The sequence below is a fragment of the Kwoniella mangroviensis genome, assembly GCF_000507465.2.
Source record: "Kwoniella mangroviensis CBS 8507 chromosome 1 map unlocalized Ctg01, whole genome shotgun sequence".
In the NCBI taxonomy this organism is placed as follows: domain Eukaryota; kingdom Fungi; phylum Basidiomycota; class Tremellomycetes; order Tremellales; family Cryptococcaceae; genus Kwoniella; species Kwoniella mangrovensis.
Window position 1 is genome coordinate 9,963,633 of NW_027062533.1, and position 25,267 is coordinate 9,988,899.

Here is a 25,267-nt window from a genome sequence, read left to right on the forward strand (position 1 = left end):
GCGGTCTCCTGTCTCGATTTAGGGTTGCGACCACCTAATCTCATCAGAACATCTCATGTCGAGTGACTTGGAAATCTGATGATATCTAAATATCCAGGTAGCTTGCAGCGTTCTTACCAGCATGCGTCAATTGTGAGGATAGATAGACTTGTCGAGAACTGATCTTTGATCAATTTAACGTACATGTGTAATCAATAATATCATTATATTGATCTATCCTAATAATGGTATATATGGAAAGTACTTTGATATATTGATGATGATGCTTGATATCTCCTGATCAGGTCTAATGAAATCAAAAAGTATCTAAATAATACAGTCACGGTGAAAGAGAAGATGATGAAAAGAGAACTACCCCGTTGTGAGTTTAGTGATCTTGATTCCGATAAATCAACTACAATAAGAAATAGATCCTTGGTTCGAAAACCGATGACGAAGGAGAAGTGACAATTCATCTCGATCCTTTATCTCCATCCCCAGAATCCTTCCCAGAAATCGGGTACGTCCGCCCCTCTAAGTCTTGACCATTTCTTTCTCGCGAGCCATCGCCAATATCGAATGATCATGACCATCACGCATGCGACGAGGAAGATGGCAATCACTATACCAGCGAAATAACCATGAGGAGAGGGAGTACCGTCATCGTGTTCGTGAGCCTCCATATCGGGATCACCATTATGAGGTACATTGACGTTCATGGAGAATAAACCTATCAATACAACAAATCAGAAATCTCCTTCTGAGTTTGGAACACTAAGGCTGATAGAGATATACCGACTTACTCAGTATGAATTGCATAGGCAGGATGGAAATGGTGACGGTTGACAGCGCTAAGATAGCTTGATCCGTACCACCTCTGGCGAAAGAGAAAGATACGTTAAGATGCGATAGATACGCAGGTTGACAATGTGACAAGATGTATTCGTAATGATACAACGATGTTTGTAACAGAAGAATATGATCTGAGAGTGTTTCACATTCGTGTATCAGCTGTCTGTACTTCCTGCATTGGTGTCTTGCAAGTGTACATAGGATGTCGACTCACCTTCGACATCGCCGATATACGCTTCCATCGTCGCACCCTGTTCTCTGGCTCTCTTCCTCAATCTCGCAATAACAGCACCTTTCGCACCTAATAATCTAGTCAAGCCAGTCACTAATCTTCTCATATCTGTGATTCGCTTCAACATCGTCGATCGATCAAAGACCGCTTCTGAGACTTGTTCATGTTTTCTTCGTATAGCGGAGGATGTAGGTAAGAAGAATAACCGGAGATAGATGAACGGTCGAGGAAGAGGTATTTGCATTGAAGGTATCTTGATTTTATCACGCAAAGTCCTTCTGATGTTCAGTTCACTCTTTTGACGCAGACGAGAGGGTTGTTGTTTCCATATATGAGGCAATAAACTTGGTTTCTCATTCGTTGATAGATGCTTTTCATTCAATTCGAATTCATTCCATGAAGATTCTGGTGATGGTATAGGTTCACTCTCCAGGACTGCTGTAGTCCTCTTCGGATCGGTGGTAGGGTCAATAGTCAAAGAATCGATATCATCCACTTCTCCATCGACATATCGAATCAGGGGGAAAAAAGCATCTACGATTGAATCGATCAACCCGTGGGCTATCCAATCGGAGTTATGTTCTGGATTGGGGAAGTTCAGAGCACGTTCGAGCACTCGTCGAGTGTGTTTTGAGATATCTTCGAAGTGAAACTATGGAAGACAGGTATGATCAGCTATATTCGAGAAAATTTGTGAATCAGGGAACTCACGCTGACAATTCCATCTGCGAAGACGACCAAATACACGTTGACAGCACCCACTCCAACACCTTCCAATCCTTCTTTCCCAGGATGATCTTCGACAATTTCAACCTTTTCGCCTGATTTACTGGCATTCTTTCCCGTAGCTCTACCCATACCCCAACCTCTCCTCCTACCTTCCTTCTTCTCGCTTTCTCGATTATCCGTTTCCTGCATCTCGTATATCTCAGGCGCAGTATCTGCACTCCGTATGGCCGGTGCCTCAGCAAGCGTTGCACCGGATGCACTTGCTGATCCAGGGGTGTACTTGAAATAACTTTCATCCAAAGCTCGGACTACCAGGAAATAATAGCCTAGTTTATCGAAATGATCTAATTTCTCTCTCGGATCTTGTTGCAGGACGTCTTCAAGGGTTAGAGGGTGAAGTCCGAGAAGCTGAGGAGATCTCAAGACAGATCAGAGATGCACTTTTTCATACTCATGTGGGATAAAAAACGACTGACCTCTCCTAGATCCCTTAGATCCTCCCAGCCGGGACAGGACACGTCTAACCACCAAGTCTCATTCGCCTTGCCTTTCTTAGAAAAATCGAACCCGTCTTTCGCAACCGCAGGTGTCCCAAGCCTTGATGGCGGGTGATACTCGGCTTTGAGTGATGTTAGGCTAGCGGTCGAATCCGGTCTGGACAAGCCGAGTAGGTCGGAAACAGATTTTGGTCTAATGGGATCCGTAACCATGTCTCCTCTAAGTGCATGTAGTCTTGATTGAGTGCGGGACGCCAGCGGTCGAGGAGGTAAAGGGAATGAGGGAGGGCCTTTCGGTGTACGAGAGCGTCCTGGAGCTGATCCGGCTTTACGCATTGGTACGTCTGGCGTGGGAGCCGGGGTAGGTAGCGGAGTAGTGTCGATGGGGAAAAGGCCATTCAATAGACGGAGTGAGCGTATGTGTTCGACAACAACTGGCAGAGAGGGGGTGACTACTACTCTATCAGGTGGATATCGCTTCTGGCCGAATGATATAGGACTACCATCGCCTTCTACTAAGGTTGAAGGTTCTCTTTCCGAGGAAGAGACAGAGTTCCTTACACCTAAGTCAACTTCTCCTAATCGCGGTGGCAAAAGCAAAGTGAATTCTCTTCGTTTGGGAAGGTGTTGTCGTTTAGGTGGATGAGGACTGCTGGATGTCTGACGACTCAACGCAGTCTCAATCCTACTAAGCTTGGATCCCCTTCTTTTCCTCCTCTTTCTCGTTTTTATCGATGCGGATGAGCGTCCTCCGTGAGACTCAATATCGGTCGTATCACTCGTATCAGAGCCAGAAGAATGACTGCCTCTCCTGACCCCCAAGGCTTCTCCAAATCTCTCTATGACAGCTCTTGCCCTTTCAAGATTTTCTGACCAAGTGGAACTCGCACTGGACGTACTGCTTGTGCCCAGAGACACAGCATCCTCATCTATCAGCTGCTGATTCGGAACAGTTGGATCTCTAATCGCTCCTCTGTACAGATCCCCTTCCAATGTATAATAACCTAATCTAGATGGACCAGCTACAGGCGGTATAGAGGTAGGTTGCTGATTGACTGGCGGACGGTTTCTCTTTCTACGTAGTTTGAGGGGAGTCAGAAGTTCCGCAAATTGGGGTTGGATTGGACTGGCAGAGGACAAGATGGTATCTCTAGCAATGATAGGGGAGAGTCTCGGATTGGGTCGTGCAGTTATATCAGCTTCTTCCAACTCTCCTTGTGGTATTGCAGTTGACGGGGTATTGTGTCGAGGATGATGAGGTGCATCGCCTATTGAGAATTTAGGTCGAGGGGTGGAGGGTGGCATGTTGAGGATCTAAGGAGGGAGTCATGGGTAGATTCGAAAGAAAGTATCGCCTTTTGGGCCGCCGAGAACTGTGGATCCGACCATCCGGTGAAGATGCAGTGAGGGCGGTGAGCGGAGTTGAAAAGCGCGAAAGACAATGGAGTTGGGTTAAAGAGTTGTTTTCAATGGGTATTTGACCGTATACAGCGTACGATATCGGCAGCTACAAGTCACCAGGAGTGATACCAGAGTTGGTTGATAACGAATGAATGACTGGTGAGGATATGACGATGGCTGAGTATGAAGTGAGAGGGGAATGGGAAAAGGAAAAGAGCAAGGAGTTGAGGGAGGGAGCTATGAATAGAATTCTGGATAAACAGATCCAGTTGTCACCGTTACGTAACCACACACTCGCTGGTGGCGAACCTTCTGGCTGTGGCTGCCTTATGATCGCACGTGCGTGCTCGAGCAAGAGTTTTGACAGCAGTATTTTGATTCACTCTGTACCCTGCGCTGGATACGATGGATAGAAATGATCGACGCTATTGATGATGAAGTCTCACACGATACCACTGCACTTAGTGAATGTATCTCGGAGGCAGTTGACAGAAAAGCTATGATTGCACTTCTTCGAACAAATCAAGTTCAAGTTTCAACGGACAGAGTTGGTCAGCCATGCATCCATCTAATCTCTCAACAGAAGATGAAGACCTTGTTGGTGTTTCGATCGAATTGCAGTCTACCATGAAATCCGGAAAGATGGACGGTATTCGCGTAGTGGTCATGCGCTCGATGGAACTCGGATTCCTCTAACATTGAGAAAAGTATGTGCAGAGGATCCTGACTAAGGGCAGGTGCTTGACGCAACTTTACCAGGTAGTACTTGGGATGTCTCCAGTCCTGCACGAGTTATGAAAGTCCTCGGGGAGGTGATCTGATGAAACTCGGCGTGAATCACATATAAATCGTGTGGACAATACAGTAGCATACCCCCAAGCTGCTGCACGTAACATTACAAGCGGACCTACATCGGGATCGTGCCATAACAGAATATACTGTACAAGAGCGAACGAAATACAGTAAGTTGAGTGGCGCGAATCAACCACTTGCGTCGGCAGGAACAATATCCCACATCTGTGATTTGCTGTACATGAGCAGAGATTTCCCCTTACTTTGTCCACCAGAATGGAACGGTGTATATGGTAGTACTGCAGAGCTCATAAACTTTCCTGATTGCTATTTTCACCTATACACTCCCAAAGTTGTACCTCTTGATTGGTCAAGAATGGATCTTCACCATTCGTAACGTGTCCCAAATCTTGCTTGTTCTCTATACAATCCTTCGTATAGTCACTCTCATCCGAAGCTATAGTAAGGTATCCCACGAATATAAAAATCAATTCAGAACGAGTCTCACTTCACGGGACAGTCTGTGAATGAATGGTACCTACATGCGTAGACGAAGATATGATTATCACTCTCATCAAGAGACCACAATTGTGAGCTTGGGAAAGGTGTTCCATTCGTTCCCTCTGCTTGTAGACAAAGGGCTAACTTCAAAGCAATACCATTGGGCGAGTTATCTTCGCCTCTGTCTAGGCAGAACGGATTGCTATCTCCAATACCGATTTGTTGGAACCCACCGATCCTGGGTGTAGGACCTTACCATCGTTGATATTTCGCATTCTCGTTGGCGTCGTCAAGACAGTCCGTGCTGATACCCAAGTAGGTCATTAGTGTATCACGCCTTTGTAAAAGTATTGACGACAATTACCAATTGAATCAACTTACAAGTGTACCTCTTGACCAGCGCTAAGTTCGCCTCTGATGACGGTCAAACACAAGTTCTCCTTTGATTTAGCTATAGATGATGAGAGTACACTTATGCTGGTGAGCGACGTGTTCCATACGTGTTTTGAACGACTGACATACAGTACAGCGACTGCGATACAGTATTGAGAGGTATCAAGTTACTCGGCCTTGATACTGACAGTTTGATCAACCGCAGTGACGGATAAGATCAGGGGCAAAACGGCGAAAAAGGGTCTTTAAAAACATTCTCTGATACTGTATACGTAACTGATTAGCACTGAAAAACAATATAAAATATCATGATTGTTACTAACAAGCTTGATGCATGCTTTCAACCATTTATTGATTGTTGCTCTTTGGCCTTTCTTGTCATCTGACCTCATCACTATGAAAGGTATTTGAATCCTTTCTTCGATCATCCGGTCACATATGCTGCACGTACCTTTTCCAGAGAGGTCAGGAGTTTGCTGAAATCAACCTCGGTCAAAGGCAGATATGTTTGCAGTTGCGAGATTGAGCCCCTCCAAAGGCTATGATCCTGTCAATTGTGAGATGTCGAAGAGATAGCTACTTGTAGGATACCGACTGGACACGGTGCTGAGAAGATGAGTAACAATCAGTAAGATAAACAAGACCCTTTGACTGTTATGTGCGAGACCTCCTCGTGACGAGCCAATCCAAAAAACATGCACTGCATTCATTCATATCATTATATATCATCTACAAAATCATTTTCCACAGTTCACTCAAACGATTATTCCTCCTCTTCATCCTCATCATCACTAACTTCAATTCCACTCTCTTTCAATTTCTTCTTATCCGCATTCCTCTTCGCCGTCAATTCATCTAGAAGTACCAAAAGATCTTCATGTTCCTTACTTTCCTCTTCCCTCTTTGTCTTTTCCTCCTCCAAAGATTTCTCTAGCTCTTTCACTTTGTTATCGAGCTCTGCAGCTCGCTTCTTAGCTGCTTTACCTGATTCTCCTCCACCACCACCCTGTGCTGGTGCTGCCGATTCAGCAGTCTTGAGTTTGTTTTCCAATTCCTCAATCTTCTTTTCAAGCGTACTGGTCTTCTCCTCCAATTCTTTTGATCTGTTCTCACCTGAAGATACTTTCTCTTCGGACGATTTCAACCTCTCTTCCAGCTCTATCTTCTCCTTCAGCTCTTTCTGAGCACTCTCCAATGCCGATTTGCTTTCCTCGAGAGATTTCTTCAATTCATCTAATTCCTTGCTCTTCACTTCTAACGCTTTCTTGTCCTCTTCTGACGAGGCGTTATCCGTGTTCGAGGGTGGAGGAGCAGATTTAGCTTTTTCTTCTAGATCTTTGACTTTAGCTTCGAGATCCTTCAATTTGGTTTCACGTGATTTCGAACTGGCCTTGGCTAAGCTCAATTCCGATGAAGCTTTCTCATGAGTGTCTTTGAGCGTCGCGAGTTCGGCTGAAACTTTCTCAAGCTCGGATTTGGTGCTTTCAGCTGAGGATGCGATATCTTTAAGGGATTCATATTCGTTCTTCAAGATCGATAGTTCTTCCTCCAAAGTCGATCGGGCATTTGTAGTTTCCTGTAATTGCGTTGAGAGGGTAGCAATCTGCGACGAGAGCGAATCGACCTCGTGAACCAATGTGTCTTTCTGTGTAATCAGATGAAATGAATCAGCCTTTACGATCTAATATGTCATGCATATTGCGGACTGACCTCTTGTTTGCTTTCCTTGGTCAACGCCTCCAGTTTGGACTGAAGTTGTACCACTTCATCCGTCTGAGCTTTGAGTTTCTGTCGGAGTGACATGATGATTACGGCAGTCTCCCCATCATCAACAGCTGCAGCGGATGATAATCTGATCAGTCATTAAATCCCCGGTCATCAAGAAACGCCTACACTTACGCCCAGAACCCCTTACAGCATCCGGATCTATCGCGATTGATCGTTGGATGGTATCTGAAAGTATTGCATTAGCATCATTCGTTGCGTTATCTTTGTTAGAAAGGAGGACCCACAATAATGGTTCTTCCAGAAGTCAACAAATGCCCAATCAAACCACAATTCTAACCCTTCGTCAACTTCATCCGCTTCCCCTTCAGCAGTCGCAGCTGCGGTGGCATCGCTCCCTTCCGTATCGAAAGCATCAGGCTGGACAGCTCTGAATCGAGGATCTTCTCGTAATCTGGCCATCCGAGAGACGAACTGATCTGGACCAATTCGAGAATGGAGAATGGGATGAAGTGTTGCACTGCAATCTTATATAAGCTTACAATTAAGAAGAATCCAAAAATATCGAGCTTACCGAGTGATTTCTCCTGGTTCTCTGTTAAATTCGTAGCACACACCTAGAAGGAATGCGCTCAAACCTTGGACCAAAGGGTCGATACCGGTAGCCTGAGTGATCGGTTGAATGAGCTATGATCGTATATTAGCTAACATACACGCTATCGGACTACCACCGTGCTGCTAGCCAACTCACGACTTGTAGATTAGCACTTTCACTCAAAAACTCCTTGACTGTCTTTGGGCTATCCCACAACCAAGTGCACAACAGTACCAAATATCCAACCATCACCCTTGTCCAATCTTCTTCTTCGGGTAATCCAGTGGTCAATCCTTCCTTTGCAGCTCGGTTGACACATTCAGTCTGTTCTCTCGAAGCCATCATGAGGTTACCCACGACCAACTGAACAAGCGAGACTTTGTCTTCGTCATCTGCTATGGCGCTATCGCCAGAATCACCAGAGGGAATGGCGATATCTCGGGCTAACTTCTTGGCATGTTCGGAATTTCGTATCAGGTGCGCAAGTAAGAGACACGAGAATAGCGGTCGATAAGGATCGAATGGCTCCGTAGAAGATTGAGGTAGGTCAAGTAGGCCAGAGAGAATGAGCGATCCTGCTGATTGAGGCTGATCGGGGAAGTTGGCGTTAGGGTTGTCTGAAGGAGGAGCTACCATGGACGAAAGAATACCGATTCGAGCGTCATCATTACCCGATACGTATGCCTGGAATTGTGTCAGCTACGAAATCTGGGCGATCCAGTGAATGCCAGCTCACCTCAAACATGTTCACACCCGCAGCTCTGCCTCTAAGACCTCTCCCACCAGCACTAGGATCACCTTCAATGACAGCAGTAACTAAAGCTACGGCAGTCGGCTTATTCGGTATCCTCACAAACCCGCCATTGGGATGCTCATCATCTGCGTGTACGGCTACAAGAGGTGAGATCAGGAGGCTTGATAGCAAGTCTTGGTTGGCAGGTGAAGAAAGAAGAATCGGTGTTAAAGTATTGAGTGCTTGAGATTTGATGCCGTTTGGAGCATTTGATGCGAGGGACAATTCGACGAGACATCGAGTCACACCTCCGGTCACCATAGCGGTCTATCGATCAGATGTCAGCTTCGCAGAACTCAACAATGGATGTCCAGCTCACCTGATTACCGCCACCTGGGCCTCCGACAAGCATTCTTATCAAGCCCAAAACCAAGCCAGTATTATAGATCTTCTGTTCTGGCCAGTATTGAAGAGCGAATTCGTCTGGTGTGGGCACATCAGCCGGTAAGGGAGAAGGGAAACCGATGATCCTAGGGATGGTGGGGATGAGAGACAGCTCTCGGAAGTAGTTCTACCAGTAAACCATCAGCCATGATGTATGCGTCCGACAGTAAGGTCGAAAGATGCTCACTTGATTAGAAACGTTGAACCTAAGCAGACCACCGATTACCGTCAAAGCATCCTGGACGACTATCCCACCTTCCACTCCGCCTTCCATGTCTATGATCTGGAACAATCTCTCGAATGCTCCGGAAAAGGCTACGATCTTCTGTAGGTCGGCATTGCCAGCTAACATAGCAGGTAGAAGTAATAAAGCTTCGTTCCTTAACATTTCACTGGCTCCCCCACCCAGTTGAGCAGCTTGAGGCTGACTGCCTGGTGGTGGCGCTGGATCCAAAACCGATAATATTCCATCGACACCGGGAGGTGGAGCTGACATGATGTATGATTGAGCAACGGCCGGTCGAGAGGTCAATAATTGCGAGAGGAATTGCAAGGAGTAGAAACGGGGGTAAAAAGATGGAGAGTTGGACAAAAGGGAAAGAAGTGAGTGAAGTGGTTTGGGTTGCTTCATAACATTTCGTGGAAGTTAGTTGGTACACTCTTTTGGCAGTATGCTTAGCTCACCTCAAGGAAGGCATCGGTAAACTTGAGACCTAAATCATCTTTCGCAGGCTGCATTTTCAATATCGTTAGCTTACTCTCTACCCAGTAATAAGACAAGAATGGTAGCTGACCTTTTCAGCAGTCTCACAAAGCTGCATCAGACTTTCCAGAGCTGCTTTAGCGATCTCCACGTCAAATGGTGCATCATGCTCCAAGACAGCAATGAGAGGTGTCATAGCTCGTATACCGACATCCTACCTCAATCGAATTATATCAGCTGGACGCCTACACGCTTATCTGGTACAAAGACGTAGCTGACCTCTTTCCAGTCCCTGCTCAAACCTTTCAGACCAAGTACAGCCGTACGTCTATCCTCAACTGCAGCACTGGTGTTTATCCTTTCCACAAGCTTGTCGATGGTTTCCGTCGCTGTTTGAGGTGCTCCCAGATCCCCCCGCAGTTGGTTATAAGCTGAGCTCAGCCTCGAGGAGAACATGGACGTGAATTGTTGGGTCGACATGGTGTTGGCTCTCCTCTTGTATGGTGTTTCTGAGGGGGTATGAGGGGATGGATGCGAGATGAGGGATGTTGTTGGAGGTCAATGAGAATGTGTACAACTAACCGTGAACGTGAACTGGGTCTGTTCCACGTGGGCATGGTCCTTGAACGCGTCGATCCATCCCACACGAGTGTAGGAATGCCACGTAGGTCACTTTACGCAATTACCGAAAAGCCAAAGTGGCATAATTCGTTTTTTCAAGCTTATTTGGCTTTTTCACTCGTTCCCATGCTCATGATTTCGTGTCATCACATTCGACATTGACGAATCGGTCCCCTTCACGCTTGCGTTGCGATCCACCTGAATAACGTCCTTGCCCAGGACATAGGACAATAAACAAAGTTTGACTTTCGGATAATCAGCCCCAAAACAGCATGACCTACAAAAAGCCACAGCTCTACAACCAAGGAGTGAAATTCAGGCACCCGGTCATACGTTTCATGTTTGGCGAACAAAATCTATTGTTCTGATCTTCAATTGTTGCATTTGATCTTTGTCGATTTTTTTGTTCTCTCGTTTCATACTGACACACGCATCACGAAGCCTCTTTCGTCAACTCACCACATCCTCTCCTATGCTGCGACACGCAGCATGCATCCTTTTCCAGGAGAGGGTCAGGGCGAGGATGTCTCAAAGACAACAAGAACTTTACCGATCCCATTCCTCTCCGTCATCAACAAGAAGGACAAGAGCATACAGTTCTGAACCGCTTGAATCGGCGATTGTCATTTTTCCTTCCCCCTCTTCATACCCGCTTTTAGCTTCAAACAGCTGAGCAGGAACGACGAAAGACCACATACTTTCCTGGAATATGTCAACTGACAGACACAGAGTTATTGTACTGGAAACAGACTGATCGACGCTTTGTGCTTTCCACCAAATACGAGTATGGAGAGAGGCGACAATAGGATTCTCACTGACTGACGAGACACGACGCACCACATTGTGTCGCTTTTTCTGCGAGGCATATTTGTTGAAAGAAAGACGACGAGAAGCGTAGGAGGTAGGGTCATGATGTATTTAAAGTATTAATCTTGTCTTACCGACTTGTTCCTCTCCATCTTACAATATTTTCTCATTCACATAATTTATCGATAAATGATCTCGACATTCCTGAACTTCGTATCAACTAAAGTTATCGCCAAGTCAACTCAAGAAGTGGATACTAGATTTATCATCTAATAATTCTCGCAGTGAACACCGCATCAAGAAGATCAGTTTTCTGCGAGCGGGAAGTCTAAACCATCTTGACGCCACCGATCTTCACCTTCATCTGCAGTATCCATCGAATCGACAACCTTGACATTAAAACTCCGTACTGTACCTCGTCTCACACACGCTTACTTATACCTGCACGCAAACAAGTTGCAAATAGGTTATCCGATATGACCGGTCAACATCAATATAAACCAAATGGTCAGATGGCCACTGAAAGATCAGGTTCTTCACATTCATCATTCCTTTCTCATATCTATCTAGACCCCAATTGCGTTATACCTGAATCACCTACCATCTCAATCACACCTACTCACGATCTTGCGGCTGGGGCCACTCATATTATTGAGTCACCTATTACATCTGATTCTACATGGGAAGAAAGGGAATTATCAAGCATTCAAAGTAATGATAGTGGCGAGTATGAAGATCTAGACGATCCTCAAATCTGCATTCGATCCAATAATCATTCTACTATTGGTGGTGGTACCAAGCCATTGAGAGTTAAGAAGAAGAAAGGTGTTACAGCTGTCAAAGTTGGTTCTAGTAAGTTACACTATCCATCAACTATCTATGCAAAACTGAAAATCGAGACGGCGAACGGTGATATTGACATAGTACTGTTCACTTTGTAGAAACCAAAAAACGTATTTCCCTCCCTCATTCACCTTCTCCCCATTATTCTCGATCCTTCGCAACTCAATCAACATCACCTAGACAATTCGGTTACACAGGAATCAAACCTAAGAGAAATCCATCTTCCAATTCTGGTAAATCAAATTTATCCACAACTTACGCCAACATATCATCGATCTTCCTTAACTTACCTTCCGACTCGCCGACCGAGAAAACGGCTACCATGAAGGGTAGGATCGTAAATGCTACTAGATTTTCCGATTCTTCTTTACATCTAGGCCTCGGGAAATTCACAACATACGATCCAATCTCTCCTGGACCTTCACCTCCAAGTTCACCCTTACCTTCACCTAACAAACGAACTTTCGTCTCCGCCTCTACTGCTGCAGCTCAGACATACATGAAGAAACCACTTCCTCATCCACCATCGCCTCTTACACTTTCTAGAGCACCTCGAAAAGCTGCTGCGCTACTCGGTGCAAGTGTTCCTATTGGATTTGCTCAAAGCAGAAAAGGAGGAGGAGGAAAGATGCATGGATTGAGTACAAAACATTTCAGACCACTACCTCATTCGACTTTGACTGAGATTGAGAAATTTTTCGGTGATGTACCCAACAGGAACAAAAAGCCTAACACCCCTATCAATGGTAGTAAGACAAAGTCGAAATCTACTAGTGGAGTCGGAGGGATGGATGAAAGAGGAATGGGAGATAGGAACGTCGGTTCAGGCGAGACGGTCAAATATAAATCTGAAGATGGATCAATGTGGTTGGACGTAGAGGAAGAACAAGAATTTGCTTGGTTGTTATCCGAGATATTCGCTTTGATCCCTCAACCCCTACCTGATTTAACATTGGCAAAAGTGAAGAGTAATGAGACCACTGGCTCACAGGAAGAAGAGAATAACTGGGAAATGGAGAATTTCACTTCTATTCTATCTTTACCTAAACCCAAAGCTCACTCCAAAGGTAAAAGCAAAACTGGTAAGAAGACTAAAGTAAGAAGTGAAAATTCATTTTTGGATTTAGGTTTAGATACACCTAAACTTCCTCGAAACAATATCAATATCAATCCATGGACGAACGCACCATCACATAAGAGATCATTATCAAATCCCACTTCTCCATCATCGACAATTCCTAAATTATCAATTTCATCTCCCATGCCAGCTTTGATTCCTCCACCAAGGATCAGTTCGAAGGCGGGACCTTCTTCTTTACCTAATTCCACAACGAGTTATATGGATCAAGTCAATTGGTCTGTTTCTGCTGCTGAATTTGGATCTGGATCTGGGTCTGGATCGGGATCGGGATCAGATAGCGAAGGATCCACTTCTAGCTCGGGCTTCAATGGATCACCGCCCCGTATCAAGAATCGACCTCCTCCCTTAACTTTGAAAAGGATTAAACCATCTAGTAAATTACCAATTCTTACCGCTACCACACCATCCAACAACAAAATTGACCAACCTCAAACGGAAACCGCCACATCAGTCGTGAATAGAAGTAAATCACAAGCGATCATTCCAAGTGACCGAGAGAGATATAATATTCCTTATACCGAAAGTCAGATGGCCAAGAAATACGAAGCACCTTCTACACCCTTTGTAAGACCTAGAATCGCACCTAGACCTAATCCCTCCGAGGTGATCCCACCTTTACCTATAAGTATCAGTCAAAGTCAAGAACAAGAACAAGAACCAATGAGTTTCTTCGAACCTGCCACACCGACCGAACCCAAGCCCAAGCCCATCGGGAATGCGAATTTGATAGGTAGTGGAAATAAGGAAAAGAAGAGCTGGTTGAAAAGAGTCGTAAGAAGACCATTGAAAGTTTGATTCGGAGTCGAAGTTGAAGGGTCAAGATAAGAAAGGGAGATGGAGAGATGGAGAGATGGAGAGATGGAGAGATGCAGGTCATCTTCTTCGTCATTAGTATACTAAATTTCCGTCTCTTTGACTACATTATTTTTCAGTATATGTCAAGTGTATTACACCTTATCAAAAGATTATAGAATCTACGAGATTGAGTCTGCTTCTAAATCTGATGAATTATTTATATACATGCGAAACATATACATAGTAACACTTGATGAACATATGCAACTATAATACAACATACATATATAGAAAATATCGAATGAATCAAACATTCTCCCGTATCATTTGGGCAGTACTGTTCGCCCAATCTTGCGACAAGATCAAGGAATGGGATCAAAAGTATCTTTCTTCAATCCTTTCCTATGGTTTTTCCTCTTGGAAGAAACGACCTTTATACTTTGTCGACTTTGTTCCTGATCCTCAACTATATTTCTGTCCTTATTTGTAGCTGACCCTCCATCGCCATTCCCATTATTGATCCCATGTCCATTCTCATCTATCAGTTTGTCATTGACGTCAGTATCTTGTTTACCATCTTCCACCTCATCCTCATCCTCTTCAATCACTTTTCCCGGGACTCTCAAACTATCTTCCAGGGTTCTCTTCCCCTCATCACCCCCATCCGCATCTGTATCCACATCAGCATCAAGATTGATAACTCTTCTCTTCGATTTCTTCTTCGCTATCGCAGCAGCAGACGATGAAGGTGATTTCATACTGTTGGGTGTCTGAGCTGGCGCTTGGGTAGATAATCTCTGTTGATATTGATAATTCGAATTTATCGAATTATACCTACTCGGCGGGAGATCTTCAGATGCATTTGCAGCAGAAGATGAAGATGTTTGTCGATCATGAGAATGCGAATGATCTCGTGAACGGGACAGAGATGCCGAACGATCATGTTGATGTAGTTTCCCTGTTTTCTCCAAAGCCATATCGATCTTTCTATTCTCCGACCAATTGAATTCCTTATCGTCCAGTACCACCATCTTACCTTCTTCTCTGAATGCTATACCCAGTTCTATACGCCATTCATCTTCATATCCCGTGACGTCAAATGGGTTTCCGACACACCAAATTTCTTTTATGGAAGGTAAGACTGATAATCTTCCTACTTCACCGACATCCATCAATTCGTTTCTTCTGATATCAATGCGCCTCAAAGAATCACACTGGTCTAATCCCACTAAGCAATCTATCCTATTTCCAGACAAGTTCAACGATACCACCTGAGGTATTATGGATGATGCTGATCGTAGAGAGACAATGACGTTATTGGAGAGGTTGAGAGAAGTGAGGGACGTGAGTCCTGATAAAGATGCCGGGAGGGTATCGAGCAGGTTGTTTGACAGGTCCAAGTGTGTAAGAGATGTGAGAGGGAGTTGAGGAAAGTTGAGTAAGGTAGTGGATATCAAGGATAGATGTTGTAAATTTGGGAAACGAGCTTTGACAGTTGTATCTTCACTTGCAACGTTTCGGGAAGTCACAGCCAATAGTTCTTCTATCCAATCATCTCCATCTTGCACATCTCTGACCGTCAAGCTCCTCATACCAGGACCGGGAGGTATAAGCAGAGCTCTTGGATCGTATGATTCAAGCTCCAGTCTGATCTGATTGTCAGCTTCTCTCCAAGAAACAGAAGACCGCAATCCGATAGCTGACTTACATCTGCAGATTTCGCATCACATCCAACGGGACCCTCACATCTATTCCTCCTAGCTGAGTATACCCTCCAGCTTCTATCAATTCCAGTATCGGTGGATCAGATACAAACGGAGGATGTATGAGTAGAGCAGGCAGAATGGTGAACATCGAATAAAGCTGTAGCAGTATCTGGTCTATACAGGTGAGCGAAACGTATCAGCTGTATCCTCCTCGTCTATAATGATCATCAGCTCACCTTCATTTATCTCTTCCTTCTTTCCGAACCATCCTCTAGTACTTTGACTACTCATCAAGCTACCCATACTAACACTTCTCATACTTCCTACCCAACTCCTTACGCTCTTCACATCACCTTCTAATTTCCGGTCGTCTATCCTCGCTCCGCGCGCTGCGACAGGTACACCTTCTTCTATGGGTACATCGGTCCTTCCTACATGATTCAGAGACTGTGGGAGGGACTGCCATCTCAGTAAGAGATATAGCAATCTATCGGGCGGCAGGCGAAGTAAAAGTGGTTTAGGCGATCTGGGAGGTATCCTCCTCTTGGAGGTCGAAGGCTGACCGAAACCTAGTGTGAGTGGTACTTTGAGAAATCTGGATAATGGTGCAGAGCTAGGATCTAAACCAAGAGTGAGAAGTGTGTAAGATTGCTGGAGGATAGTAGGTGTACTACGAGATGGACCAAAGGGAGATAATCGACTGGAATTGACTTGTAGGTATTTATGTAATTTCGTGAGGTAAGCTGCACCATTTATTGGTTCGACATGAGGTGGATCTTCGGAGGGAGTCAAGAATAAGGAGGTCATAGTTGGGATAGGTGGATGGAGTGTTGTCATCGATAACAAGGAAGATGATGAACACTGATGAGATCACTTGAGACAGAGGACAAGAGGTTGTATGAATGTCCTTGCGTCATGTTGGTGGTTTAGACCGATGTCCGGAAACGGTAAACCGTGGGAGAACTGATACTTGATCTAGCGAAAGGATGCAAACACGTGGTTTGATCGAGCTTGAAACGGTAGTTGAGTTACCCCTTTGACGTTTCGTTCATTGTTCATTGTTCATTGTTCATCGTTCATCGTTCATCTCTCATCTTCTTTTTGTTCATACCGATCAATCAATAAACGCTTGTCTCATCCTATAGCTTCAATGGTGAGACGTAAACAATGGTCGATCATTCCGTATGCAGCAGACAAAACAGACAAAACACTGGGAACAGGGTAGAAAGAGTGCGGCAAGAGAAAGTGGATGGGGTGAAAACATTACATATAACTGACTATCATAGAATGTCATTGATCGTTTCTTCTTACCTAAATCCATCCACTGAGATATACTTACCATACTTACAACTGCTGCACAATGATACTTTACTCCAGTACTCTGGCTTTCGCCCTCTCAGCGACCGGTAAGTCCACCTCTCATGTCGATTTGGCGAATTGAAGCTGACTGATTCGATACCAGTCTCCTGGGCAAGTCAAGTATGTTCACCTGAACATTGCCTCGATGGCATAAGCTCTTCTCAAAGTGAGCCTACCTCACCCCAGGTGTTTAAGAATGAAGCTCACACTACAGTGTTCATCAGTTCTGGCGTACGACTCGTCTTCTTCCAAATATCTTACACCAGGAACATACTCCGATTCTTCTCTCTCTCCATCCTCCTCCTCACTCAACATTACTAGATCCTCCGACACGTTGACCGTATCAATTCCGTCTACCTCGTTGGGATTTTCCAAGACCATATATAGAGGATCAGAGGATGTATGGGATAATGGGGATTGGTCATTAGATGATTGGAAGAGCATCTACCTACCTTCGGATTGGTACGCGATACTGGAAGGAGGAAAAGTGGTATGGGGTGCTATACCCGACAAAGGACAACTACCAATCGATGTGACACGACTGAAACTGGTCAAAGCCGCTTCATGTGAGCTGGTGCTTCTGTCGGCATGGATTAGGAGACGAAGCTGATGATTATCTGATGACTTGTAGCGGTCTGTGATCCCCCCTGTTCCTCTCACGGGGTATGTAAACCATCCAACACCTCTTCGACAGGTACATGTCAGTGTGCTGCTGGATGGGCAGGATCATCGTGCGATCAGTGCGCCACTGGATTCTGGGGCCCTTCCTGTTCTCGTGAGCTATAACGTCTACTCTCTGGCCATACAACGCTGATTAGCTTATGCCTTAGCTGGACCATCGAATTGTACAATATGGGATGACGGTCTATCTGGTACAGGAAAGTGTCTGGGTACGGCTTCGTCATCCTCGCTAGGTAATCTGTTTGGCATTTGTTGATTTTACAGCAGCTTACTTCCTATTTCAGCTTGTAATTGCGATCACGGAACATGCACCTCGTCGAATCAGTGTATCTGTTCAGCGGGTTGGCAGACCAATTCAACGGTATCTTTAGCACTGTGCAACACCTGCGCAGAAGGGTTCTTCCGAGATTCGGAGGGGAACTGCCTCGGTAGGTCAGCTTCAATTATCCCACCAAGCGCAGTAATCGCTGATGAATCCCTCACTATAGCTTGTCCACTCGGATGCGATACATGCACCCTTCAGCAAGGCGCAAATTCGACTGCAACCTGCACATCCTGCTCCTACAGCTTATCCCTCACTACTGCAAATCCAGCAACTTGCGCATCAACCATTGGATCTTGCGCGGATGGCACTTACTATGATGCGTCCAGCGCGTCCTGCAAAAGGTAAGCTAGTCAGTGAGCATTCTCCTGAAGTCCAGCTTACAAGATGTTTCGTAGCTGTTCGCCCGCATGTTCCACTTGCACCGGTCCCTCGACATCGGATTGTCTGTCTTGTGCATCTCCCAGAATGAATCTTCAAGGTTCCTGTGTATATTACGATGCCTCGACGGGTATATGCGATTCAGCGCTTTCGACTTTGCAGGGTGTCTACGTGGTCAACCTGGACAAGAGCGAATGTGATGGTAAGCTGAATGATCCTTGGAGGTAGAAAAACAGCTTACCTTACTTCGGTTACAGCTTGTCCCTCTGGCTGTCTTGAATGTCATATTCCGTCCTTCTCTAATATCAAGGGATACGATACCTTACAATGCTCGTCTTGTCAAGAAGGATATCTACTGGAAGATGGAAAGTGCGTCAGGAAATGTAATGATGGTTGGTTCCTGCCTGAGGGAAGCGCAGCTAAGAACGGGACATGCCAAAGTGGGTCTGCATACTTTCCCCATCATGTGGTGCAGAGAGAGGGCTAACAGATGAATTGTGACACATTGCAGAATGCGACTCAACTTGTTCGACGTGCGTTTCCAGGTCCACAACCTGTACTTCCTGCCCTTCTCCATTATACGCTTCGGGGGGTACCTGTCTATCTACCTGTCCATCTTCGACAACTCCCCTGAACGGGACTTGTGTACCGTGTCCTGTAGATTGTACGACCTGTTCGACTTCTACGGAATGCTCGACTTGCCCTTCGGATCGACCCGTCACGCGTAATGGAAGATGTGTAGACCACTGCTCGAAGGACGAGTACCACGACTCATCAAGAGGATGTCAAGCTTGCGATTGGAGATGCTCATCATGTTCTGCAGGTGATTCCAACTCATGCACCTCATGCGCTGATGGGTACATCCTTAAGAAAGGTGAATGTGTAGCTGCTGGCTGTAACGAAGGAGCTTTTGCTAGTGGATTAGGTGTATGTCTAAGTGAATTGGTGGATAAGTCCAGTAAATCAAGATTGTTTTGGTTATTCTTCTTGATCATCCTATTGCTAGGCGGAGGTATAGGAGGATTTTGGTGGTATGTTAGACGCAAACGACAGAAGACTAGGAAAGCTACAAAGGAATTCGGAGATAAGTTAGATGAGAGGACTGTTCAAGATAATTTAAGGGTATTAAGATTAGAAAGAGTATTGGGATTACAAAGAATCTTAACTTCGGATGAACCAAGACAACAAGCAAAAGGATACGAAGAGAAAAAGAATAAGAGATTTAGAGAATTACTGTTACCTTCCAAAAGAAGGCGAACGGATGTGGAGAAAGATATAGAATTGAAATCTGCCAATTTCGCTTCGGATCGAATGACCTATGGTTATGGTGTACCTCCTCCTCCTTATGTTCCTTCCAAATCCTCTTCTCCTGCAGCTACAATTACGAAGGGGTGTACGAAAAGGGATTTATTAGATTCAATACCTACTTCGATATTACCTTCTTTCGTATCACCCACTAAACCGACTTTCGACTCCTCTTCATCTTCATCTTTAGGAGTTAGACCGAAGATAGAAAGGAAAGAGAGTAACGGTAATACAACTATTCACTCGATGTCATCTCCTATCTCACCAGATTATCAAACTTCCCTTATGCCTCCTCCGCGTCCTGGGATGATACGAATTAACACACAAGAAAGAGAACGAGAAGTGAACAGAAGCAGACGAGGTGACATGCAGATCCTTCATGGGGAAGAAGATGATGATGTAGAATTTGAGAGGAGATTAAGGGATTTATGGTCTAATTTGAAAACAAGAGAACAAGAAGGGTGGATATGATATGATAGAGTGCGATGTAGGGTACAAAGTTGTGTAATTCATGCATATATGCCTATAAACTTTAGTTGAGGACTCAAAATTAACTTAACATGAATAACACCTCCAAGGATTGTACCTCACTTCATGTCCGAAACTCCAATCGCTTCCAAAACTATACACCTTATCATTTCCTCCCCCGATCACCAGACATCAAAAACTCATTCACTCTCTTCAAACTAGCTCTAGACGGATTCCCATCCGGCCAAAGCGAGATTAAACCATGTAAATTGACAGCTATATCGCTCTTTGTCAATACAACATCCTTCTTTTCCTCTTGCAGTTCTTTTTCGTTTGTTGCCGAGCAGATCAGAGCCAGTGCAAGGGGTAAAATCAATTTCCTACCTTCTACTGAAGGCTCAGGTGGTTCATTGAGTTTCACTCTTTCTTCCTGCTTTTCCTGTCCATCTTGTGGCTGTGCTTGTGATTCCTGATATATCTTCAAGGCTAATTCCACATCTTCTTTTCTCCCATGTACCAACACCACACCACTATCTTCTCCTTGGCTCCTCACAAATTCAACTAACTCGCTTAACGTCAATTCATAGGCTTTTCCTTCGGTTTTGGAATTAGCCACTGCCAGTGTCTTCTCTTTGGGCGTAAGAGTAAGCGCTCGAGGTAGGTCTTTGGGATATTTCTCATATTCCACTACTCTGACTATTATCGTATTACCCGAGGAAGTTGAGTATTTCCATTGGGTAGATGTAGTCATGATAGGTGATCCGATAATTAATGCTATTCTCGAGGATTCGTCGGGTATACCGATCGTACTTTCACCAATACTTGAAAGAGAATTTGAATTGAGGCAAGAAGCTGAGGGAGCAGGCAGTTTCGACATCGCATGGGATAAGACCAATTCATCTACCAGGGAAGGTAAATCATCTCTTTCCGCTTTGAGGAGGTCGGGTTTGTTGGAATGGAATAACGTAGGTGTTAAACCCTATGATCGATTGACAAATCACTATATCAGCTAATTAGTCCTATCAACGAGTAAATGTGATGCTTTGAGTAGAAGCCAAATTGGAATAAACATACTCTAGCCCAAAGCTCATCATCGTCCCCTGCTCCAGGTACATAATCGAAGCCGACCGTCCTATTTGTATCTCCTAGCCTGGTGACTGATGGTATTTGATCATCTGGATTATTCACCCAGCGCGAGGCCGAGAGACATATTATGGGTGTATAAGGTGGATTGAGAGGTATCGTAGGTGGAGTGGAGGTGGATGGGTGAACGAAGAAGGGTCGTAAGGGTTTAATGAGGTTGGGTAATGGAAGGGAAGATTTCTATTGCCATATAATAAAGTCAGAATCAGTAGATGAACAGAACAGTTGACATTTGGTCAGATACGCAAAGACTGTTTTCCCTTCATGACTAAAGCTCACCTCGAGAGTCTCTGCCCATTCGTCCATCCGATCTTCTATCTGTGATTTTTCCGAAGGTGAAACTACCTTAGGAGGTAAATATAATTCTGTATCCCACTCCTCGTCTAGTGGTATATTCCGCCGTAACTCGATTGCCAAATTGATCACGCAACACCTGGAGGGCAATTATCAATATTGGCTGAGCCTGGTGTCCATATGAACAAAAACAACTGACCATATAGGAACAGTCTTGGATAGGCCATCAGGCATCCTTTTGCCTCTTCTCGTCGAATCTACCAGTATCAACCTGTGGTGCCCAATACGAATTAGTTCACTGTTGTACATCAGTGAAATTTGAACATACCCTCCGCGATCTTCAGCATATTTAGCCAAACTCAAATTAGATCTCCTCAAATTGAAATCCCATTGCTATGGTGAACAAACCCTTCAGCTTTGTCCATCGTAGGAGATCAGATGTTTTGCATGTCTCACCGTCATATGTCCATCAGTAGACTTGAAATAAGCATAAGCTTTCGAGCTGGTCTGCAGCAGGAACATTTGTCAGTCTATGATCGATGGTGTGGAGAGAGAAGTTCACTCACAGATGGATCACAGTACCAGTTCCCACACCGCTGATTAGCTACGATTGTCAATTAGGCATGTCGGAAACAGAGAATAAAAGACCAAAACAAGGTCTCAAGATGCATGTGAGAGGGGAGAGAGGGGAGAGGAAAGAGGGAAGCAAGGGAAGCAAGGGAAGATGAGAGAGCAAGGTCAAAATGATGATCTTCATTCGCGAAGAGGACTCTTATTCCTGTTGTGCATGAAAGAGTCATTGAGGAGCACTCACGGACGACATCAAACCTCCCATCAAACCAATTCTCCGCTACATCCTTAACAAATCTCTCATCCGCCGATATCGAATGTAATCTGTTGAACAGGTCGTGTTGAGCTGCGTATCTCTTGACGGCTCGAATATCTGACATGTCAAGTCTTGATCTCACACAGCTATGCTCGGCTTGAAAGTCGAAATTGATCTTAGGGTAGAGATCGAAGGGAGCGTAAACAAATTTCTGAACTTTTCGGTACAAGTTGCAAGTCAGATTGGCCGTGCCTGAAAAGAGAGTGAACAGCATAGGCGTAGCTTATCGATACAGCGGGTAACAGTCTATCATGTTCTCGTAAAGTCATCCATCTCTATGAAGGGGACCTGAAGGGCAGACGACGAACATGATAGGTATATCAGTGAAAGGTAAAGTCATCCATCTATGATGTTCTCATGATCACTCAAACACTTGATTCAGAGCCAATAGGTTTTACAGCCTTAGGTAAGCATCTACGGTATATGTCTAGCACCTCACCAAGAGAACACCATAGGCACTACTCGGGTGGGTCCGTTCGAATAGTCGCAAGACATCTTTACTGTTCGCAATCAACAACTTACCTAATAAGGTAGGGAATGGAGAACACCATAGACTCTGTTCTTATCATCCTGCCCGTGATGAGGAAACCAACACGATGCTGTTCTCAACCGCTACGCTACTGAGCAAAAATATGGAGAACACTATAGTCTCAAATCGAACCGCCCTCCTAGCCGGTCAACTGAGATATCTATGCTGTTCTCTGTTATGCAAATATGCATGGAATACTTATGAGGCAGACGATGAGAATCGCATAGAGCTATTGTTCCAGTATTTCTCCATGTATCCTATGCTGTTTTTGGCTTTAAGCGAGACTGAGAGGGACGATACGGTGTCCGTACCCCAGAGGAAAGGAAGTAAGTACCATACATCCATTTAGATAGATTCATCCAGATCATACTGGTTGTGATCGCACTGCATTACATACATACCAACAGATCTACCAGCTCGTCTTCCCGTGTCATTTTATTCTATCAACCACTATGATATCACTGACCGTCCGCAGATACGTTATATATAGCAGCTGGACCTTTTGCATTGTAGTCAACTTTACTGATCGCATGTTTCCCTTGCGAGTCCAAGAAAGCGACCTATTCATGAACGAAGATTAGTATACTATATTGTGTTTCACATACTTGAATATACAATACTCACCTTGGCCACCAGTGAACCCCCTAAGAAAGGTGCAAGCTCTGTAGTGGAGTTCTTGAAGTTGGCGAAGTAATCTGGGATATTCAGCAAGCGTATTTTTGAAGGTTGACAGTCCGATGTCAGATCGGCAGAGGAAAGGAGATAAGGTGATAGGTACGTTATCAGTGCTGGTGAGAAAGCTATAAGGTGTTACCGCGATTAGTATTGCACGACGAAGATCATTATTGATATCAGACAAATGATACGGCATCACTCACATTTGATCCTAGCCAGTTCACCGACCACACCAACACTTTCCCATAATCCCAATCTCTCACCCAGACTCAACGAGGCATTATCGATCGCCCTTCCCACGCCTTCCCAGACCGTATCACCGCCTTTCACCTTACCCAGCAACAGAGGCTCACACAATCGGTGTCTAACTGGACCTAGCTGGATCTCTTTGCCAGGTAGCGAAGGGATGTTGATCACGATTGCATCGATAGGTTGAGGTAAAGCCGCGGCAGCAGCAGCAGCATCTGCGGCCGCTTGAGCTGATTTGGCTGCTGCCGCTGCTGCTGCAGCTTGCTGTTTCTTGGATTTATGCGATTGATTTGTCGGCGCAGGTGCACTGTCTCCTACAAGTCTGTTGAAGGACAAGATATCTCATCAGAATGTCATCTTCGCATATCCTATGAAGGATTTAACTCACTTCTTCGCAACATCAAACGAGTCATCTTCCTTCTCCGCCCCAACCACCCCACTCGGGTTTCCAACTACTATCGATCTATTTCCAGTTTTCAGGAACGGCACCTCCAAATCGTCACCCGTACATTCATTCCAAACAACTTGAGTAACCTCTCTGACCAATTTTTTCTTCTCCTGTATCGACAAGTCCTCTTTTCCCGAAGCAACTTTCAACTCGTTATCCAGTAATTCATCTTCTGACAGTAAATCTTCTAAGAATTGTCTACAATCTAATTCACCTACTTGTACGGTTGTTGAGCATTCCCACCGTACGACTGAATCGGTTATTATGAATATACTAGTTTCGACGGAGCTGACATGTACGATAATCCCGCTTGTTGCACCTAGAGCGTATATCGATGCTAAAGGTGACGGTATCAAGGAGAATGCCGGGGTATTAAGTGTCTCAAATGCTATTTGAGTGTAAGCTGCTTGAGTGGATAGAGGTAGAGTCGGTGTCGGTGGTGGGATAAATAGTAACGGTGATGAGTTGGATGTTATGGTTATTCCCAACAGCGTGTATAGATGTATCCTGATAGAGTATGAAGATCAACATGAAGGTCAATGGGATGAATGATAGCCACCACTTACAAGAGATATTCTCGACCTTCCCAATCGTCTACCGATTTGCTCGACCTAAATGGCCAACGTGTCTCGTACTTGTCTTCGAATCCATCTTCCTTCTCCGCATTTGACAGATCTTCACCTACTAACCAACCTGACCTTGATGAAGTTTCAGGAGCAGGGGTTTGTGAAGGTACTTCACCATCCATGTGGACATCCCCACTGACTTCCTCAGGCTTGAAGGATGTGGAAGTCGAAGGTATAGCATAACATGCTCGTAGGGTCTACCACACCGGATTAGCTTGGGGCACAAGAGAGACAAGCCGAAAGAGAACGTACAACTGAGGGACGATTGACCAGTTCTGATATACCGTGGACAGCTCGTATGTAGTCCGCGTCGCAGTGTACGACGACAGCATGTGATTCACGCAAGTGGGCCATGATCGATTCTGGTTCGTGTTCTCGTATGTAGCTTATATCTACACTATACTAACAAGGC

The 25,267-nt window shown here is 44.9% G+C and overlaps 7 protein-coding genes across 7 annotated transcripts; 2 read left to right on the plus strand and 5 right to left on the minus strand.

Annotated features, from left to right (window-relative positions):
• Positions 1-464: 464 nt before the first annotated feature.
• Positions 465-3,594, minus strand: I203_103776 (uncharacterized protein; the record flags this gene model as incomplete). Its single annotated transcript, XM_019147429.1, has 5 exons — positions 465-709; positions 783-962; positions 1,046-1,715; positions 1,775-2,200; positions 2,269-3,594. 5 exons carry the CDS (start codon positions 3,592-3,594, stop codon positions 465-467), a joined length of 2,847 nt encoding a protein of 948 aa, XP_019003094.1.
• Positions 3,595-6,139: 2,545 nt separating this feature from the next.
• Positions 6,140-10,056, minus strand: I203_103777 (uncharacterized protein; the record flags this gene model as incomplete). The annotated part of the gene is made up of 12 exons (XM_019147428.1): positions 6,140-7,021; positions 7,087-7,211; positions 7,276-7,329; positions 7,389-7,621; positions 7,676-7,788; positions 7,853-8,380; positions 8,433-8,756; positions 8,809-9,000; positions 9,061-9,498; positions 9,558-9,605; positions 9,668-9,790; positions 9,856-10,056. The coding sequence occupies 12 exons, from the start codon at positions 10,054-10,056 to the stop codon at positions 6,140-6,142; spliced, it is 3,261 nt and encodes a 1,086-aa protein (XP_019003093.1).
• A 1,424-nt stretch (positions 10,057-11,480) lies between these two features.
• On the plus strand, positions 11,481-13,783 carry I203_103778 (uncharacterized protein; the record flags this gene model as incomplete). Its single annotated transcript, XM_019147427.1, has 2 exons — positions 11,481-11,856; positions 11,946-13,783. 2 exons carry the CDS (start codon positions 11,481-11,483, stop codon positions 13,781-13,783), a joined length of 2,214 nt encoding a protein of 737 aa, XP_019003092.1.
• Positions 13,784-14,145: 362 nt separating this feature from the next.
• Positions 14,146-16,296, minus strand: I203_103779 (uncharacterized protein; the record flags this gene model as incomplete). Its single annotated transcript, XM_019147426.1, has 3 exons — positions 14,146-15,430; positions 15,492-15,663; positions 15,726-16,296. The coding sequence occupies 3 exons, from the start codon at positions 16,294-16,296 to the stop codon at positions 14,146-14,148; spliced, it is 2,028 nt and encodes a 675-aa protein (XP_019003091.1).
• Positions 16,297-16,849: 553 nt separating this feature from the next.
• Positions 16,850-20,008, plus strand: I203_103780 (uncharacterized protein; the record flags this gene model as incomplete). The annotated part of the gene is made up of 10 exons (XM_065517395.1): positions 16,850-16,895; positions 16,952-17,014; positions 17,073-17,414; positions 17,480-17,623; positions 17,679-17,762; positions 17,814-17,957; positions 18,018-18,195; positions 18,250-18,434; positions 18,490-18,672; positions 18,744-20,008. 10 exons carry the CDS (start codon positions 16,850-16,852, stop codon positions 20,006-20,008), a joined length of 2,634 nt encoding a protein of 877 aa, XP_065374213.1.
• A 163-nt stretch (positions 20,009-20,171) lies between these two features.
• On the minus strand, positions 20,172-22,392 carry I203_103781 (uncharacterized protein; the record flags this gene model as incomplete). The annotated part of the gene is made up of 8 exons (XM_019147424.1): positions 20,172-20,984; positions 21,080-21,328; positions 21,428-21,581; positions 21,642-21,713; positions 21,771-21,835; positions 21,899-21,949; positions 22,009-22,046; positions 22,257-22,392. 8 exons carry the CDS (start codon positions 22,390-22,392, stop codon positions 20,172-20,174), a joined length of 1,578 nt encoding a protein of 525 aa, XP_019003089.1.
• A 923-nt stretch (positions 22,393-23,315) lies between these two features.
• I203_103782 (uncharacterized protein) lies at positions 23,316-25,209 on the minus strand (the record flags this gene model as incomplete). Its single annotated transcript, XM_019147423.1, has 6 exons — positions 23,316-23,417; positions 23,482-23,657; positions 23,736-24,103; positions 24,170-24,736; positions 24,796-25,052; positions 25,108-25,209. 6 exons carry the CDS (start codon positions 25,207-25,209, stop codon positions 23,316-23,318), a joined length of 1,572 nt encoding a protein of 523 aa, XP_019003088.1.
• Positions 25,210-25,267: the final 58 nt, after the last annotated feature.